General features: G+C 44.7%; 1 protein-coding gene and 1 long non-coding RNA gene across 3 annotated transcripts; one reads left to right on the top strand and one right to left on the bottom strand.

The window, feature by feature from the left end:
- On the bottom strand, positions 1–6,276 carry LOC308581343. The gene is made up of 3 exons (XR_014004991.1): positions 3,481–6,276; positions 246–3,223; positions 1–121 (listed from the first exon to the last, which is right to left on the bottom strand). It is a non-coding gene; the product is annotated as an uncharacterized lncRNA (long non-coding RNA).
- A 1,525-nt stretch (positions 6,277–7,801) lies between these two features.
- Positions 7,802–14,287, top strand: LOC308580755 (uncharacterized protein). Of its 2 annotated transcripts, none has more exons than XM_081182892.1 (5): positions 7,802–7,895; positions 8,942–9,024; positions 10,732–10,858; positions 12,044–12,154; positions 13,066–14,287. In XM_081182892.1, the coding sequence occupies exons 1-5, from the start codon at positions 7,817–7,819 to the stop codon at positions 14,208–14,210; spliced, it is 1,545 nt and encodes a 514-aa protein (XP_081039018.1). In that variant the 5' UTR covers positions 7,802–7,816; the 3' UTR covers positions 14,211–14,287. The 2 variants fall into 2 exon arrangements, with proteins under 2 accessions (XP_081039018.1, XP_081039019.1); XM_081182893.1 differs by having other exon boundaries at positions 7,807–7,891.
- The last annotated feature ends 4,083 nt before the right edge of the window (positions 14,288–18,370 follow it).

Raw genomic sequence — 18,370 nt, 5'->3', positions numbered from 1 at the left:
TTTATGCTCAGTTCTGTGTCTCTAAGGCGAGATAATGCTTATGAGCATCTAGCTATGTATATTACGGTTTGCAGCGTTCTGTCGTACTCTAGAGCAGTGTTTCCCAACCTTGGGCCTCCAGCTGTTTTTGGACCCATCATCCCTAGCTAGCAAGACCAGTGGTCAGGGATGATGGGAATTGTAGTTCAAAAAGAGCTGGAGGCCCAAGGTTGGGAAACAGTGCTCTAGAGCAGGGGTGGTGAAACTCCACACAAACACACACACACACTGAGGGCCACTTTCTCTTGAGGGTGATCTGTTGGGGGCCACATCCTGCCAGCAGTGCGTGGGGCCAAAGTCTGTGATGGGTGGAGCCAGAGCTCAAAGTGTGTAGGGTATCAACCTTTCAGCTCCATTCAGCTGCCGCCAAGCATGGCCAACGGTCAGAGACGAAGGGAGCTGTAGTCTGGAAACATATGGAGGGTGCCAGAGCTTGTCTTGGTCAACCATTACGTCGTCTGTGTTATACACAGTTCTAGTTGTTACCTTCCACACATCTGCGTAGGTGCTGTTTATTTATTTATTTAGGCTTTATTTTATGTTCGACAATGATCTATAATTGTATACGGGGTATTTATCTTGCCACTAGAGTCCTTCTTTGATAGCACTGTTTTGCAAAATCTTGTATAACCTCCTCCTTTTTGAAAAAAAAACACAATAAAAGTTATTTCAATTTTTAAATTAAACCAGAACCTGGAGCAGGCTTATAGACAGATAGGGGCAGCCTTGGTTCTTAATGGCTGGGGGTGGGGGGGTCACCAGGGACAGGAAGGAGGCTTGATTCCGGTTCCTAGCAGTGTTTCTGAAATTCTGGTTGCATTAAATGTGCCGTCACCATGCGCTTTTGAAAGGAAAAGCAGTATCCCATGGGGACATTGCAGCTGCCAAGAGAGAACCTCTCTCTTAGCCCAGATAGTACTTCACCCTGACAGGGATCCCATAGAGGTGGGTACAGAGTGGGTGGATTTTGGGGTATAAAATATGCACAGACCCCCTTCTCAGGGATCCCATTTAAAGCACTGTTGCACCGCTTTGAACAGTCATGGCTTCCCCCAAGGAATCCTGGGAACTGTAGTTTGTTAAGGGTGCCGAGTGTTGTGAGGAGACCTCCCTATTCCCCTCACAAGGGCTACAATTCCCAGAGCGGTTTTAACAGTCAATCCCTCTGGGAACTGTAGCTCTGAGAGGGGGAATGTACTCTCGGCACCCTTAACAAACTATAGCTCCCATAATTATTGGGGGGAAGCCATGACCGTTTATAAAGTAGTTTTATACTGCTTTAAATGTATGCAGTGAGCATGATCTCTCTCTCTCTCTCTCTCACACACACACACAGAGTCCATTTTGGAACCTGCAGCAGAGTCTAATGATGTTTATCTCCGGCCTGAAGCAGAGCCAAAATGGCGCCCTTCCTTGCCCTCCCAGGGCAAACACTTTGAAAAGTCTTCTTGTACCATTAAGACCTCAGTTCTTGCCTTCAGCTCTCCTCCTCGGCCGCCTCATGCAAGGCCAGCCCTGCCTAAACCACCATTTTGCATGACAGGATTTTTCTCACTAACCCACCAGAATAAACTGACATAAAAATTTGGGGGAGGGCATGTGCTTCCCGTTGGAGGAGAGGTGGGCTACAAATATAAAAAAATAAAACGATGGGGATGTTAAATGAATTATTTACTTATTGGCTACCTAGCTGTAGGCCAAGTTGGAAAGTCAGTCTGGAGCTTAGAAAGCTCTTTTTTCCCCATAGGAACTAGCTCAAGTTCAGTGAGTCCAAAAGTTAACTTCTCCCAGTTCAGTGTCTTCCCTTTGCAAAACGAACTAGTTCGGACCACAGTTCAATTCAAGTGCGCCTAAAGGATCATTGACCAAAAAGAATCTCAGCATTCAGGATGCTACAGGCTGCTGTGCTGAAGAGTGAGATATAGTTTAAGAAGACAAGGTGTGAATTGTTTGTTTTGTTTTGTTGAAACAATTAACGATTTTAAAGGCCCAAGGAGTCTAGAAGGGTCAAAAACGCACGTAAGAGAAAGAAGCTGAAGCTGAACTAGACATGGTTCAAAGTTCTACCCTCAAAACAAACTTAATTCACGTTCTCTTCCCCCGGGGATTATAGGGACGACTTTGGAGATTTTTTGAAGTAATCCAGTGAACTTTGCGAAACCGAACTAGTTCATTCCTAGCACTTGGAAAGTTCGTTTCACGGCTCACCATTCTGTACATCTGTACCAGTCATGGCTCTTTGCTCTTTGTGTTGTGTTTGTGACCTTCATTTTCCCTCTATGTTTGCTTTGTGCTGCATGTTTTGTTCCAGCTTGCAATTTATGTGAAGTTTGCCTTCGATAATTTATAATTTCATTATAATCCTATAATGTTTATTGATTTGATATTCCACTACATAGGAACAGTATGCATGTGCGTGTATACATGCAATATTTCATTGCTTCTTGTTCTTTTGCGTTTGGCGTGGCTCAAATTACGCTTTAAAGCTTTCTGGGGGTTTTTTAAACAGGCTCAGAAATTTCTGGCGTTTTTTCTTTTTTAAAACACAACCTCATAGTATTAATCACTACAAAGGGCTGCGTTGAACGCTGGAGTTTTGCTTATGCAATGGAACTTCCATTTCCTCTCCTTTCCACCTTGCGGGGTGGAAATAATAACCTGACTTCCCCATCCCTTGGGAGCTGATTTTGAGGGTGCTGGTGGAGGGGACCGGAGAAGCAGTAGAAGTTTTGTTGTACTCATGGAAGTCTGCTGCATGAGCACAGCTGCAAGTGCTAGATACAGCCCCTAGGCGCTGACAACTGGAAAGAATTAAGCGAGAATCAATAGGCACAACCCAGCCTAATTTAAGCAATTCCAAATCTCATAGCGAGACACGTGAAGCTGCCTTATAGTCAAACCTTGAATCCATCTAGCATGGCATGGTCATAACTGCTTGGCAATCCGTGCAAAACATGAGCTTTGCACTTAACTCAGATAGGGTAGCTCCGGCAACAGAGCATGAGACTCTTAATTTCACGGTTGTGCGTTTGAGCCCCAAGGCGGGGGGGGGGGGGAGATTCATGCCTTGCAGGGGGTTGGATTAGATGACCCTTGGGATCCCTTCCAGCGCTACGATTCTGTGATTCTACAGCTTCTCATTTGAGTTCAGTGGGAGAGTTTGGAACAGTTACCGTATTTTTTGCTCTATAAGACTTTTCCCCTCCTAAAAAGTAAGGGGAAATTTGTGTGCGTCATATGGCGCGAATGCAGGCTGCGCAGCTATCCCAGAAGCCAGAACAGCAAGAGGGATTGCTGCTTTCACTGCGCAGGGATCCCTCTTGCTGTTCTGGCTTCTGAGATTCAGAATATTTTTTTTCTTGTTTTCCTCCTCCAAAAACTAGGTGCGTCTTGTGGTCTGGTGCGTCTTATAGAGCGAAAAATATGGTAGTTGCTTAACACTGGCGGTCAAAATCGAAGGGCACTCAAAAGTACTGTACTTGTCAGGATCGTGTGCAATGTTAAAGTAGGGTTGACATACATGTGGAATTTTCCAGACGTGGCCCATGTCGGTAGTGTAGATTTTGGCAATTGGCATTAAAAATACTGTAGCTCAAAACCACTTTTTTAAAAAAAGATTTAGCAAAAAAAGGCTTGAAAACTTTGCCAAAAATAACTTCTGTGTCCTGAGTTTCACTTTATGAACTATGGCAACCTTGGTTGGTGTTGTTAAATAAAAGAAGGAACTTATTAATCGGTTTAATAGATAGGGGGATTTATAAGAGCAGTTGGCATTTGATATGCATAATAATCTTGTGGTTAAATGTTGGATAAAAAGACTCCAGCAAATTAATATTGGATATGTATGCAACGTTCTGTAAATGTTTTCCACAGTGTGATTACTGCAGTCATTACAATCGTGAGGAGAGAGATGGCAAATTGGGGACCTGTGATGATTAATTATATTAATTTATCATGTTGGTTTTTAAGAAATAAATATTTCTTAATTGAAGTAGGTATTAGATTTTGAGTATTGTGGTGTTGTGAAAAATCAGTTTTATTGGATATATTCAACTGATTCAGAGCGCAAGTTTACTGAGACAAATATCCCACTGTCTTCAGTGGGATTTGCTGTCTAGTAAGTGTGTTTAGAATAGAAATCTCAAATAAGATTCAGTGTTTGCAATCTGATTGATAGAGGTAATAGCAAATTGCAGTTAAATTTCATAGGATTATGTAAGGGGAGAATAATGAGTGCTCTGGGTGACAAAATTAGTTTATGAATCCCATATCCTTAGAACTACTTTGTAAAAATCCTGTAGATTTTTAAATATTAAATATAAATATAAAGTAGCTCTGCATGGGAAAGAACAAGGACAGAAATATTTCATCACACTTCTTGAATAAAACTGAAAAAATATTCTAAATCAGCAGAACACATTTGTGGGATGATACCTTTGTTTAAAAGCTGAAATGACTTCAAAATTAAACATAACTGAGACACATGGTGCTTCTGTGTCAGGAGGTGGGGTTACAAAAACAAAAAAAAGCAGTGTATAAATCACCATTTATGAATGATATATATTGCAAATAAAGAAAAAAATGATAAAAATATTAATCAGTATTACATAGGTGGAAATAGCCCATAGCCTGGTTAAAATAAAAACTGAATAGGCTAAAAAGATGCAGATATATGAACAAATGATATTCAGCAAGCTTGAATTAAAAATTAAGAAATACTGGAGGAAAATAATTTAATCAACGTTAGATAGAATTGATGAAATGGAAAATAAAGATGGGGGGAATATTCCCTTCCACCCCTGAAGATCCAAAATAAACGGGAGGTAGCAAGTTGTAGCTAAATCAAAATCACGGGTTGGTGTGTTATTGGGTGCCCCCAGAGTCGCTTGAGAAATTCAGGGGTAACATTGGGGTTGTTGACCCACCTTCCTGACCTTTATTCTCTCAACTTCCTTTGGGTGCTGCCAGAAAAACCTGGGGTTGCTCCTCCTTGGTCAGTGGCCACTTGGCTCACAAACTGGTGTTTGCAGGCTAGACATCTGCCCTAAACAGTCAGGCTTCCTGGCAGGCAAGGAAGTGGCCCTGTTGCATCACTATGGGGCCACCCCTTCCTTTTGCTCCCCTTCTTCCGTGACCCTGTTGTTTTTGCTCTGCTTGCCAGGGCGAAACGGGCATTGTTTTTATGGCAGACACCGTCAGCATGTGTCCTCTGGTGGGTCATGGGGGCTGGCCAGTGTCAATTGCCATCAGACCCCAACACTGGAGGTGAGTTTGCCGGTTGCACATTCAGCGAGCGCTCCTCCTTCTCCCGCTCGTTGTGGCCTCAAATGGAGTAACGACTGGCGCCTGGGCAGTGAAACTACAACGGGCGCCACCGGTTCATAGGAACGTCAGAAGAGCTGTGCCGGAACAGCCCAAAGGCGCATGAAGCCTATCCTATTCTCACAGTGGCCTTGGGGAGCCCACAAGTAGGAATCCTGATCACAGCTGTGCTCTCCTTCCTTGCAACTCCTCGCAGCTGGTTTTCAGAGGCATACTTTCTCCGACAGTGGAGGTAGAACATACAGTATTTTTTGCTCTATAAGACTCACTTTTTCCCTCCTTAAAAGTATGGGGAAATGTGTGTGTGTCTTATGGAGCGAATGCAGGCTGTGCAGCTATCCCAGAAGCCAGAACAGCAGGAGGGATTGCTGCTTTCACTGCGCAGCGATCCCTCTTGCTGTTCTGGCTTCTGAGATTCAGAATATTTTTTTTCTTGTTTTCCTCCTCCAAAAACTAGGTGCATCTTGTGGTCTGGTGCATCTTATAGAGCGAAAAATACGGTAACTATCCTTCTGGCTCCAGCAGCATAGATCTATTGTTAATATTTTAATGCAAGGCACTTGTAATATTTAAAAGTGGAATAATATTCTGGACGGTTTGAGAGTAACTTGGGCTTGCTGTAAGCTGATTGATTGATTGATTGATTGATTGAAAGAATGAATACTCAGAATAAACTCAGTATATAGGGTACTTATATATTGGATCATTTACGTGAGTGGGTAAGAAGAATGCATTAAACGATGTAACCTGATTGGATTTTTTTCTTACCTGGGGGTTTTTGTGATGTCTCTTGTCTTTGTGTTCTGTATGGATAAACGTAACTTTTCACGTTAACGGTTAAGAAAAGTTTTAACATATATTCCTTGTAATCAATAAAGGAACTTCCAAGTTATCATAAAACAATATCCGTTGTTGTATTTTCACTTTATCTTTTCATTTGACTATGTTCATTATATCCCGTAACTTACAGCACAAGCCTTTCTTTAAAAGAAAAAAAGAAGAAAGTTCATGGGAAACAACTCTAGGATTCAATATTTATTTACTGCATAAAAATGTATACCACTTGATTGCAAAACAACAACAGCCCACCAACAACTTCAAAGCAGTTTGAATAAAAAAGAATGAAACAATGTAATTATCAGTAAAGACAACTCTTTAAAAAATTGATGTCAACAATAAGATAAAAAGTTGAATAAAACACACGTCAGCATTCTACATATCTGGGTAGGCATGCATAAGCAAAAATGTTTCCAGCAGGCACTGAAAAGAGTTCAGTGAAGGCATCTGCCTGATGTCAATAGAAAGGGAGTTCCAAAGTGTAAATGGTGCCACACTAAAAGATTGATTCCCTACCAACCTGGAGCAAGTATAATATGGTACCTGTAACAGTGCCAGTTCTGCCGATCCAAAGTTGTTATAAGGATTCTTTGCCTGATCCAGCAAGGCCCTGTTTATTTCCTTTCCCCCCTCATATAATTTTATTGCAGCTTTAAAATCATAAGAGAAGGGGTGGGGGTAATAAGAAAGAAAAGAGAGAAGATACCCAGGAGAGGGTGGGAGAAGAGTATTAAAGAAGCATCAATGCAAACATGGAACATGAGTACGGCGGAATATTGTTGAGGTTTAACAAATATTTCATAGAATCTCAGAATTGTAGAGTGGGAAGGGACCCCACTCTAGCCCGACCCTCTGCAGTGCAGGACTTTGCAGCACATTGGGGGGGTGGGGGGAAGGAAATTCTGCAGCAATTAGCAAGGCTCTATATATGGTTTAATCCCTAACGTTATACTTAATTTAATTGCTTTTTAATTATTCACCCCCCTCCCAAATTTTCAGCTGTTCTTATTTTTATCTGTCAGGGGAGAAAGGTGGGGGCTACTTTTAAAATGAGGCTGCTTTTTAAATTGCATTTTAACCTGTATTTTAAATTGGGTTCCCACCTCCTATTATGTTTCCATTGTAATTTTACTGGTGTTAGCCGCCCTGCGCCCGACTTTGGCCGGGCGCAGGGCGGGGTATAAATAAAATAAAATTATTATTATTATTATTATTATTATTATTATTATTATTATTATTATTATTATTATTATTCGATATACAATATCTTTATTGTCATTGTCCCATACAATGAATTTGAAAAACTACATAAAACATTCAAAAACCCCTAAAAACTCTGAAACCCAATTTTAAAATACAATATACATTATTATTATTATTAAACAAAAACAACGTTAGGCTGCCCCCCCCTCCCACCACCACGCAAGAACTGCCAAAAGCAAGCACCAACTCTTGTTTCCAAAGCGCCAGCTGCGAGCAGGGCAGGGAAGCGAGGACTACAATTCCCAGAAACCCCCTTTGCAAAGCATAACTTCCCGCAACGGAAGGACGCGGGCCAAAGGACTACAATTCCCAGCGGCCACTGGGCTTCCGTGCGCCCCAGCTTGGAGGAGCCCGGATGAGGGATGGGATGGAATTGTCAGGAGCGACGCCGAGGAAGCGCCCGCCGGAGCCCCGTGAAGGCGCGCAAGGGGTGGGTGGGTGGGCGGGCTGGCTTTTGGGGGACCCTGGAGGGGCGAAAGACGTCATGGAGCTGGGAGGAGGAGGAGGAGCAGGAGGAGGCAGAACTCTTTTTTTGCAAAAAGGCTCCTCTCTTTGCACGCCCTGCCATTGTTGCTGGATAAGTGCTTTCCGGACTGAAAAATAAAACTAAAGGGGGCGGGGGACATAACCAGACAAAGAAGGCAAATAAGGCTCCCAAAGGAAGTAGCTGGAATGGCTAATTCCCGTTCCTTGCCTGCACACTCAATAGGATTCCATCAACCTGCTGCCACTTCTCTCTCCACACTCCCAAGGCAACCTTGCCTGGGAGGCTATTGGTCCGCAGTTTAGGGATGGCTGCCCTTTTGGTCCCGGAAGAGGATAGAGATAGCCAAAAGTCTTTTTTCTTTCTTTTTCTTAAGAGGGCACCTTTTATCCAGAAGGCTAGTGTGGTTAAGAGTGTTGGACTGAGACGAGGGAGATTGGGTACCCAATGGCCTTGAAGCTCACTTGGCTATCCCATGATCAGATATATTCATATTCTCTCTCTCTTTCTCTCCTCTCTTCTGTTCTCTTCTGCTCTGTTTTCTCTCTGTGTGTCTCTCTCAGCCTGACAGGGTTGTTAACTGGGATCCCACAGCTAATTCTCCCCTGGTCTCCTCGCTGGCCCAGATAGGACTAATTTAGCCAGCTAGCCCTGGTGGTTCATCGAATGTTTATTGGATGGATTTCCCCCCTAAATTGATTATTGAATTCTGAATTTATTGTTGTTCACGTTTTATACTGTATTTTATGCTGTTTTTTGTTGCATAAATTTGTTGTTAGCAGCCCTGAGCCTGATTTTCTGAACCGGGAAGGGCGGGTTATAAATATTATTTTTAAAAATATTATTATTATTATTATTTGGTTGGGGGCGGGGAGAAAAGGGGAAAGTGAAGTAGAGGATGCTCTGGGAACAAGTGGGGCGAAGAGGGTTGCATGTATGTGACTCTGTGTTGCTCGTATCCCCAATTTTGATAAGCCACCCTTTGGTCCCCCGCAGAATGCAGAATGATGTCGGCGCTTGAATCCGGATTATCCCCCCTTTCTGTAGAAATGGCCAGGGCAGCAACGGAGCTGACTCAGGTAAGGAGGAAGGCTCTGCGATGGGGAAGGAACAGGCACCTATGGCTGCTGCCCTGACTTGAGAGGGAAAACTTGACAGCTATGATCCTGCCTCCTGCTTCAATTCCAGCTTCAATTCCAGTTGTGGCTAGTTTTGCTATAGTACAGTGGTACCTCGGGTTAAGTACTTAATTCGTTCCGGAGGTCTGCACTTAACCTGAAACTGTTCTTAACCTGAAGCACCACTTTAGTTAATGGGGCCTCCTGCTGCCGCCGCACCGCTGGAGCATGATTTCTGTTGTCATCCTGAAGCAAAGTTCTTAACCTGAAGCACGATTTCTGGGTTAGAGGAGTCTGTAACCTGACGCATATGTAACCTGAAGCGTATGTAACCTGAGGTACCACTGTATTTCTGATCTGGATTGGAGAGAGAGCGGCAGAGAGGGCATTTAGAGGGTGCTCCCCACTTACGCAATTTTCACTTATATGGCAACGGAGCTGGGTCAGGTAAGGAGGAAGGCTCTGCGATGGGGAAGGAACAGGCACCTTTGGCTGCTGCCCTGGACTTGAGAGTCGGGTCCTGCTGGGTTCAGCAGGATGTTTATGCCAGGCAACTGACCCAAGCCTCTTCCCTTCCCGCTGCTGTTTCTGCTAGACTCTAACTCCCATCATCCCCCTGACCATTGGCCGTGCTGGCCAGGACTGATGGGCACTGGAGTGCAACATCTGGAGGGTGCCCAGTTTGGACAGGCTTTTCCAGAGCATAGGATTGGGGTAGGGGATGCCAAGCAAGCAGCCTTATTTTCTGCTGAGGCTCAGAAATGCAGTGGTACCTCAGGTTACAGACGCTTCAGGTTACAGATTCCGCTAACCCAGAAATAGTACCTCGGGTTAAGCACTTTGCTTCAGGATGAGAACAGAAATCGTGCTGCTGCGGCGCGGCGGTGGCAGCAGGAGGCCCCATTAGCTAAAGTGGTGCTTCAGGTTAAGAATAGTTTCAGGTTAAGAATGGACCTCCAGAACGAATTAAGTTCTTAACCAGAGGTACCACTGTCCAGGCTCTTCTGCTCACCTGATCTACAGAGCTATTGGCACAGGATAGGAGAGCCATGTTCAAAAATAATAAGAATTGGGTGAAAAGTTCCTGCATTGCTAAATGGTTCTTGTGGTCCCTTCCAACTCTGTGATTCTAACTCCCATTACAATAGAAGATGTTGGGTAGGGAGAATCCAGCCTCCTAAGGCCAGAAAGGGCACTTGCCTTTTGTTCCCCGCCTGCGATGTTGAGGTTTACCTATCCTCTCTGTCAGTGGTAAGCATATTTAACATCATAGCGTACGTACTAAAAGTGGCCTAAGTTTTCCTTTTGCCGGTGCTTATATAGCCAAAACGACACCTGCCTGTCCAGGAGCAAACAGGCATAGGCAAACTCAGCCCTTCAGATGTTTTGTGACTACAATTCCCATCATCCCTGACCACTGGTCCTGTTAGCTAGGGATGATGGGAGTTGTAGTCCCAAAACATCTGGCGGCTGAGTTTGCCTATGCCTGGCTTAGAGCTAGGAATGTTACCCATGCAAAGAAGTTGTTGTAAAATCAAATTTTTTAAAGCTGACATGCCATAAATCTTTTCAAACTATTCACTGACTAATTGATTACATTTTCTTAAAAAAACCTGAAATGTCGTTCATGAAGTAGTGGGAACTAGACAGAACCCTTTATTCTTACAGAGTCCGGTGACTTTTGAAGATGTGGCCGTGTATTTCACGGAGAGCCAGGGGGCTCTGCTGGATCCAGACCAAAGGGCCTTGTACAGGGATGTCATGATGGAGAACTATGGGAATGTAACCTCACTGGGTAAGGAGTTTGCAGCCTCGATGTAGAGGCCTGATCCTCGCTGAGGCTGTCAACCTGTTGTTGTTTAGTCGTTTAGTCGTGTCCGACTCTTCGTGACCCCATGGACCAGAGCACGCCAGGCACTCCTGTCTTTCACTGCCTCCCGCAGTTTGGTCAGACTCATGTTTGTAGCTTCAAGAACACTATCCAACCATCTCGTCCTCTGTCGTCCCCTTCTCCTTGTGCCCTCCATCTTTCCCAACATCAGGGTCTTTTCCAGGGAGTCTTCTCTTCTCATGAGGTGGCCAAAGTATTGGAGCCTCAGCTTCAGGATCTGTCCTTCCAGTGAGCACTCAGGGCTGATTTCCTTTAGAATGGAGAGGTTTGATCTTCTTGCAGTCCATGGGACTCTCAAGAGTCTCCTCCAGCACCATAATTCAAAAGCATCAATTCTTTGGCGATCAGCCTTCTTTATGGTCCAGCTCTCACTTCCATACATCATTACTGGGAAAGCCTATATCAACCTATATCTGCACTATATAAGATGGAAGTTCATCTGTGGGAATTCTTCTTATGCACCCGTGAAGAGCTTCTGAGGAATCTCAGATTTCCCCAGGACTCCGTTTGACTAGCACTATTTAAGGAATTCTGACAATGTGCATCAAGTACTCTCTGTCAGCCATGAAGGAGGAGCAGGAAGAAACTTAAACACACAGCAGGGTTCCCAAAAAATAGACCAGAGGGAATTGTACTTCATCCAGCAGAGCTTTACTGGTACTGAAGGCAAATGAGCACAGTGGTCACAAATCCAGCACATTCAGGACTGGCACAGTCCATAAAAAATCCAGTTGTGGCAATTACAATAAAACTCACAATACTTATAATAAGTTTAAACTGTAAGACTATAGCAAACAGAAACAGAACACCAGAACAAAGGAGACGGAAAAGAGAAAGTGAGGGAGGCCCAGGTTCCTTCTGGTCTTACTATTATATTCAGTATGGCCTTGACAAAAAGATAACAGAAGCAGTTTAAACCAGCTGTACTCAGCTTCCCAGAAGAAATAATCCAAACAACAGAAACCTTCCTGTTTCTTTCATATAGAAAGAAACTTTCTAGAACCCTCTTGAACTAAGCAGAATAGGAAAGATCGATACTTTCTGTACTACGAAATGCAAACTGACACTCTCACATTGCCTTGCCGACAGGATTTCTGTGCCCAAAGCCTGAACTCATCTCCCAGATGGAACGAGGAGAAGAACTCTGGGTACCTGAATCCCAAAACAGAAGTGAAGCAGGGATCCTTGATGCCTGCTCAGGTAAGTTGTTGGTGATAAAAACCCCCTCGGCCAGTTGATGTTCTCCCCTTGCCTCCCTTTTAGTGATGGTCTGGAACACTCCTTCCCCCTTGTGCATTTATTTATTAATTAAATTTCGTATCCACAATATCCCAGGGTGAGTTACAATAACAGAATCATAAAAACAAGTAAGGCTGTTCCAACCAAAACGTAACAGTATAGATTCAACAAAATCATCACCATCCATTTCTTAAATCACTTTTTAACCACCATCTCAAGATAATTAAGATACAGCGATACCTCTGGATGTGAACGGGATCCGCAAACTCCATAGAACATAAAACGTGGGTTCTCAGGAGGTTATGGAGTTGTCCTTCGTTGGAGGTTTTTAAGCAGAGGTTGGATGGCCGCCTCTCAGGGATGCTTTAGCTGAGATTCTTGCAGTAGGCCGGGGTGTTTGGGTTTATTTGTTGAGCCCTGCTTCTTTTTTGTATTTTTATTTTAGATTTTGTTGCGATTTATGTGGGAATCGTTCAGTTTGGTTTTGTATTTTTTAATGATTCATTTATTGATTTTGACTACTTTTGCTATGTCGTGGGTATGTATTTGTTTCATGTGAGCACGGTTTGAACTGTGGAAAGGCAGCGTACAGATAAAATTACGCAGGCGTGTATGTATGTACAGTGGTACCCTGGGTTAAGTACTTAATTCGTTCCAGAGGTCCGTACTTAACCTGAAACTGTTCTTAACCTGAAGCACTATTTCTGGGTTAGAGGAGTGTGTAACCTGAAGCGTATGTAACCCGAGGTACCACTGTATATGTATTTGAAAGGGGTTGGAGTAGATGACACTTGGGCTCCCTTCCAACTCTACAGTTCTCTGATTCCATTAGTTTAAAACATGGACTAAGAAATCCTCCTTTCTCCCACCAGGTGACCCTCCGGAAATGGAAGCGTGCCCCCGGTGTGGGAATCGTTGCGGCGGCGTGCCCCAGAGAATCTTGGTGGGCAAGAGATCTTTCCGGTGTCTGGTGTGCGGGGAGTGTTTTGCTCGGCAGCCGGGCCCCGCCGCGACCCGGGCGGGAGATAAAACCTACAAATGCCAGGAATGTGGCGATGGCTTCGAACAGCACGCAGCCTTTGTGAGCCACTGGAAGGTGCACACCGGAGAGGAGCCGTACGAATGTCTGGAGTGCGGGAGGTGTTTCCCTCAGCCCTCGTCCCTCGTGAAGCACCGGCGCATCCACGCGGCGGCCGGCGGGCCTCGCCACACGTGCCTGGAGTGCGGGAAGGGCTTCGCTCAGGAGTCGTCCCTTTCGGCCCACCAGAAAACCCACCTGCAGGAGAAGCCCCACAAGTGTTTGCAGTGCGGGGAACACTTTGCCGACCACCCGGCCTTCGTGAGGCACCAGAGGGTCCACACGGGGAGGAAGCCCTACAAGTGCCTGGAGTGTGGGAAGTGCTTTGCTGACCGGTCGCACGTCGTGGCGCACCAGAGAGTTCACCAGGGAGCCAACCCCTACAAGTGCCTGGAGTGTGGGGAATGTTTTGACCAGCACTCTGCGCTCGTGAGCCACTGGATGATACACACCGGGGAGCAGCCCTACGAGTGCCTGGAGTGCGGCAAGTGTTTTCCCCGGCCCTCGGCGCTCGTGAAGCACTGCCGCGTCCACACCTCCGAGAAGCCCTACACGTGCCTGGAGTGCGGCAAGTTCTTCGCCCAGCAGTCGGGGCTCGTGAAACACCAGCGCATCCACACGGGGGAGAGGCCCTACGCCTGCTCCGAGTGCGGGAAGTCTTTCGCCGACAGCTCGTCCCTGGCCAGGCACAGGAGGGTCCACACAGGGGAAAAGCCCTTCGCCTGCTCCGAGTGCGGGAAGCGCTTTTCGGACCGCTCGAACGTCTTGGCTCACAAGAGGGTCCACACGGGCGAGAGGCCTTACAAGTGCTTGGAGTGCGGGAAGTGCTTCTCTCACCGGTCGCACATCGTGAAGCACCAGAAGTTTCACGTGAAAGAGAAGCTGTCTGCCGCGGGCAAGTTGCCTTGTGCTGGAGCAGTCAAACAAGAAGCACTCTGAATCTCTGGTGAGGGTCATTCCATGTCAAGTGATCCAGTTTTTAATTAATTTTTTGCCATCCAATTTTCTTTCTTTTTTTTGGAATGTTTTTTATTAGGAATTTCAACATAACAATTTATCAAAAACACATCCTCCTCCTCCTCACACTGAGAGCCAGTGTGGTGTAGTGGTTGAGTGGTTGTCTCGTAATCTGGTGAACCGGGTTCGATTCCTCGCTCCTCCGCATGCAGCTGCTGGGTGACCTTGGGCCAGTCAAACTTCTCTGAAGTCTCTCGGCCTCACTCACCTCACAGAGTGTTTGTTGTGGGGGAGGGAGGGAAAGGAGATTTTTAGCCGCTTTGAGACTCCTTCGGGTAGTGATAAAGCGGGATATCAAATCCAAGCTCCTCTTCCCCCATTTTTTCCCTCCCCCCTCCTCATAAAAGCAACCCCCACCCTAGACTTCCCTCAGCTCCTCTCTGGTTTTTCAGCACATGTTATTCTCTGCATATTATAAAATTGTAAATCCAATTTTCTTAAAACTTTGTACACTCTTTACACCTGTTGTACACTTGTTGAATGAGCAAAACTAAGTTTAAATCTAAACTTTTAATTCTTTCATCTTGCCCCTTTTTTGACGTATGAAGGTTTGGAATTTCAAAAAATTGACAGTTTTGATCATGCCCTATTACACAAAAACCTTAAAAGCTCAGCCTAGAATGGAGATACTTCAAAACTAAAAATACAGAAGTTTAATATGATGTGGCACATGATGGACCTCCTTTAAATTTTAAAATTAAGCTAAAAAATTTAAAGGTGATTTTAAAAAATCAATATGATTAAGACCCCCCCCCCAAATGTATGGAATATTTAATATTTCTAAGAGCTTCCTGCAAAATTTCATCTTGGGATCTCAATGACATCACAGTTAATAAAAATATTTTGTACGTACCTGTCTGCCTTATTGGATTCTATTTAGCATAATTGGGGTTTCTTGGAGTGAAATATAGCAGAATAAACCAGACCTTCAGGCATTTCTTTAAAAAGTTATTCAGTTAAAAGCTAGTTGGGCTTTTCTTTTAAAAATGTATTTCAAAGCAGAACGATAGCTTGCAGAAATCTGGGATCTTTGCTTATACTACTTTTAGGAAACTAAAACTGAAAGCAATATAAAATGGTAAGATAAAAGACACTGGATCACTTGACATGGAATGAGCCATGAGAGGTGTATTTCCCTGTTAACAAATCACCCAGAGAGTTTTGTGCAGCACTAAGCTTGGAAATGTGAACCCACATTGGACTGCCACAGTTCTAAATTCTGCACTGGGGAGTTCTCTCAGGTGAATAAACTCTGGAAGCACCTGAGTCCAGAGCTGGTTGCATTGAACGGTGCTTTTTCCAAGGCCCTGAACTTGACGTGAATTGAGAGATTTGTGCTTAGGACTGACGTGCATCTGATTCCTCCAGTTTCTCCAGTAACATCAAGTGAAAAGAGATCAGTGGTGCGACATTACTGCACTTGACATTTCCCTGCCTCCCGGAAATAGTATTATTATTATTATTATTATTATTATTATTATTATTATTATTATTATTAATTTCATTTGTTAATAGCTTCCTGCAAAGCATCTTGAAGCAATTTCACAAGTACAATTAACTGTATTATTTTTATTTATTAAATTTCTGTTCTGTCCTTCCCCCTGCCAAAGGAGCCCAGGTCAGCACCCATCAAAAAGTTAAAGCTATGTAATTTAAAATACAAACTTCGTTTAAAAATAATTTTAAAACCGCACATGTAAAACAACTGCACACGTAAAAGCAATTAAAATATTATACAGGCATCTCCCCACCTAACGCAGGGGTTACGTCCTTGGGTACCGCGCATAAATGTGAAATTATGTGTCGTGGGGAACATCGTTTATAAAGCCTGCAAACACCTATAGCTCTTTAAAACCTTTTTTTTTAAAAAAAAATCCTTTTCAAAAGCCAGCAGCACTTACCAGACTGGCCTGAATGGTAACACGGTCTTCCGCATCGCTGGAGGACATTGTGGAAACGACGACAAGTGGGGTAGACTGATATGCCAAAGTGCCTTCCTGTGATTTTCGTTCCGTTTTTGCCCTTTTCATGCCTTCATGCAGTTTAAATTAGTTTATTTAATTTGGTATCTGAAGAAGTGTGCATGCACACAAAAGCTCATAGCAATGACAAGCTGCACAACTGTGAGCTGATCCTCAAGAAAACGGAACTTTTCCCCTTTGCAAAAGAAGCTGCACAACTGTGAGCTGACCCTCCCCAAAACAGGGCTTTCCCCATTTCCTCCGCTAAAAACTAGGTGCGTCTTATGGTCAGGTGCGTCCTATTGTTGTTTAGTCGTGTCCGACTATTCGTGACCCCATGGACCAGAGCACACCAGGCACTCCTGTCTTCCACTGCCTCCCGCAGTTTGGTCAAACTCATGTTCGTAGCTTCGAAAACACCGTCCAGCCACCTCGTCCTCTGTTGTCCCCTTCTCCTTGTGCCCTCCATCTTTCCCAACATCAGGGTCTTTTCCAGGGAGTCTTCTCTTCTCATGAGATGGCCCAAAGTATTGGAGCCTCAGCTTCAGGATCTGTCCTTCCAGTGAGCACTCAGGGCTGATTTCCTTCAGAATGGAGAGGTTTGATCTTCTTGCAGTCCATGGGACTCTCAAGAGTTTCCTCCAGCACCATAATTCAAAAGCATCAATTCTTTGGCGATCAGCCTTCTTTATGGTCCAGCTCTCACTTCCATACATCACTACTGGGAAAACCAAAGCTTTAACTATACGGACCTTTGTCAGCAAGGTGATGTCTCTGCTTTTTCAGATGCTGCAGGTGCATCTTAGAGAGCGAAAAATACAGTAGCTGGTCTCTAAGGTGCTACTGGAAGGAATTTTTAAATTAAATTTTATTTTATTAGTTCTGGGTCAGAGAGTTATAGAACTTGTAGAGTCGGAAGGGGCCACAAGGATCATCTAGTCCAACCCCCTGCAACGCAAGAATTTTTCCCCCAATGTGGGGCTCGAACCCTTGACCCGGAGATCAATAAGAGTCTTGTGGTCTACCGACTTTTCCCATACAGGAAAAGGAGATGCAACTGACTAGCAGGTCCCCCCCCCATCAGTGTCTTATTTGAGCTTTAGGGCAGGAGTGAGGAACCTCCATCTTTGTCAGAAGTACTACAACTCCCATAATCCCTGTCTTCCAGCTGTGTTGACTGGGGCTGATGGGATCTGGGAGGGCACCAGCTCCCCTTCCTCTGCTTTTTAAGGGAAGCTGTTTGAGAAGCAGTTCAGTCTCGTGTATTTGGTGTGGGGCAAGGGGAGCTTAAAAGGGAATAAGATCCAAAGTGCTGCTGCTATTGCTAGGAGAAGCTGCGGAAAAGGTTCTAGTTTGCTGAAGGCGATGCGCTGTGAAGATTGTTCAGGCCATGGCAATTTAAAAGGGTGTGTCGTAAGCCCACCAGGGTGGCTGCCTGCCTTTGCAAAGTGCTGTCGCCTTTTGATAACTTGAATAAATTGGATGAATCGTTTGGGACACCTGCAGGCGACTCAACTGCAACCTTTTTAAAAATCTCTCCCTCTGTTTGATAAACATAATTTTGCTGGTGTCTTAAAGTCTCGACTTTTTTTTTTACACTAGTCTACCCACACATGTTGTCTTTGTCCATGGAGTTTTCTTGGCAGGGATACTGGAGTGGCTTGCTGGTTCCTACTCCAGGTGGATCACGTTTGGTCAAAACTCTCCACTATGACCTGTTCATCTTGGGTGCCCTGCTCGGCATAGTTCATAGCTTCTCTGAGTTCTTCAAGCCCCTTCGCCACGGCAAGGCAGTGATCCATGAAGGGGACTCTTGAGAGTCCCATGGACTGCAAGAAGATCAAACCTCTCCATTCTGAAGGAAATCAGCCCTGAGCGCTCACTGGAAGGACAGATCGTGAAGCTGAGGCTCCAATACTTTGGCCACCTCATGAGAAGAGAAGACTCCCTGGAAAAGACCCTGATGCTGGGAAAGATGGAGGGCACAAGGAGAAGGGGATGACAGAGGACGAGATGGTTGGACAGTGTTCTCGAAGCTACCAGCATGAGTTTGACCAAACTGCGGAAGGCAGTGGAAGACTGGAGTGTGTGGCGTGCTCTGGTCCATGGGGACACAAAGAG

Source organism: Podarcis bocagei (assembly GCF_964188305.1).
Source record: "Podarcis bocagei genome assembly, chromosome: 2".
Classification (NCBI taxonomy): domain Eukaryota; kingdom Metazoa; phylum Chordata; class Lepidosauria; order Squamata; family Lacertidae; genus Podarcis; species Podarcis bocagei.
Note: the sequence above shows the minus strand (reverse complement) of the source record. Positions and strands in the feature narration are given on the sequence as shown.

What these genes read in the sequence shown, in the direction of transcription:
- LOC308580755 (XM_081182892.1), top strand. Translation starts at nt 7,817, where the DNA reads ATGAGGGATGGGATGGAATTGTCAGGAGCGACGCCGAGGAAGCGCCCG. An exon ending in CAGCAACGGAGCTGACTCAG is followed by an intron (nt 9,025 to 10,731) that starts GTAAGGAGGAAG and finishes TTATTCTTACAG; the next exon opens with AGTCCGGTGACTTTTGAAGA. An exon ending in TGGGAATGTAACCTCACTGG is followed by an intron (nt 10,859 to 12,043) that starts GTAAGGAGTTTG and finishes CCTTGCCGACAG; the next exon opens with GATTTCTGTGCCCAAAGCCT.